This window comes from Lactuca sativa, chromosome 1, assembly GCF_002870075.4.
Source record: "Lactuca sativa cultivar Salinas chromosome 1, Lsat_Salinas_v11, whole genome shotgun sequence".
Classification (NCBI taxonomy): domain Eukaryota; kingdom Viridiplantae; phylum Streptophyta; class Magnoliopsida; order Asterales; family Asteraceae; genus Lactuca; species Lactuca sativa.
In genome coordinates this window covers 70,608,819-70,610,244 of record NC_056623.2, presented here as the reverse complement: position 1 = coordinate 70,610,244, position 1,426 = coordinate 70,608,819, and the positions used below count along the sequence as shown (strand labels likewise).

Below are 1,426 nucleotides of genomic sequence, written 5' to 3'. Positions count from 1 at the left end.
CACACCAACTTTAATTAATGATTGTGGCTGTTGCAAAAAAGCATGATGATGTTAGTGACCTTTTTGAGCAAATTTCGTTGGTGGTTAATGTTGTTTGTGCCTCGTGTAAAAGAAAAGACTTACTACGGGAACAAGAAAGAGAAAGGGTGCAAAAAGGTTTGTGTAGTGGTGAACTTGAAACATTAAGAGGGTTAAATCAAGAGACTACACTTGTTCAAGTGGGAGAAACAAGATGGGGTTCACATTTCAACACACTCACAAGTTTGATGAAGTTGTTAGTGGATGTTCTTGTAGTTTTAGATTTTGTGAAAGATGAGGGAGGGTCATTGGCAAACCGTCAACAAGCGTCCATAATCGTAGCATATTTTAAATCATATGAGTTCTTGTTTTACTTACATATGTATGACATTTTACGCCTCACGGGTACATTGTCAAAGCAACTTTAAAGAAAAGATCTAGACATTTTAGAAGCGACTTCGATGGTTAGAGGGACAATAGAGGCGTTGCAATCTTTTAGAAACACAGGGTTTGCTAGCATTTTGCCAAAAGTATCCTTTTTTCAAACACACAAAATTGATACTTTAGATATGGAAGAGTTGTATATTGGTGCGAGAAACTGTAAGACTACAAAGACAAATAGATTTCATTTTGAGGTTGAAATCATCAACACGGTGGTAGATATGAAACTTATAGAATATTGGGATCTATTTAGTGAAACAAGCACCCAGTTACTAGAATACATGAGTGCTTTGAGCCCTTGTGATTCATTTGCACAATTTGACAAATCAAAGTCGTTGAAGTTAGGTAATTTATACAAGTATGACTTTGATGATTCGGATATGATAAACCTTGAAGGACAACTTGAGATATTTTATCACTTTTGCATCAAAGATGAGCGCTTCACTCATTTGAAAGGAATTCCAGACCTTTCTCGTTTGATGGTTAGTATAGGGAAGCATCGGTCTTATCCTTTGGTTTATAAGCTTTTAAAGTTGGCTTTGATATTACTCGTAGCGACCGCAAGTGTAGAAAGATGTTTTTCAAAGATGAAGCTCTTGAAGACCGACTTACGCAAAAAAATTGGTGATGACTTAATGAACGATGCATTGCTTTGTAATGTTGAGATCGAAGCACATGCGAAAGTTGAGAATGAAAAAGTAATGGAGTGGTTTCAAAAGATGTCTGCATGAAGAGGACAAATTTAAATTGTAATAGATCGTTGTTATATTATGTTTAACCAGAAAAAAATTGTATTAGACGTAATGAACCATTTTTATGTTTTATATTATCTTTGACCAGAAAAAAAAATTGTGCAACCCCTACTATTAATTCCTGCTTCTGCCACTGCATATAGGGTGAGTTCTAGGCGGAGGAGATGGGATGACGGTGAAAAAGCAACACTTTCAGAATGAAGGCATCAACATCG

At 35.9% G+C, this 1,426-nt stretch overlaps 1 protein-coding gene across 1 annotated transcript; it reads left to right on the top strand.

Annotated features, from left to right (window-relative positions):
* Nucleotides 1–479: 479 nt before the first annotated feature.
* Nucleotides 480–1,190, top strand: LOC111916538 (uncharacterized). The gene has a single exon (XM_023912201.1). It carries the CDS (start codon nucleotides 480–482, stop codon nucleotides 1,188–1,190), a length of 711 nt encoding a protein of 236 aa, XP_023767969.1.
* Nucleotides 1,191–1,426: the final 236 nt, after the last annotated feature.

Excerpts from the sequence above, each read along its gene's own strand:
- LOC111916538 (XM_023912201.1), top strand. The coding sequence starts at position 480 with ATGGTTAGAGGGACAATAGAGGCGTTGCAATCTTTTAGAAACACAGGG.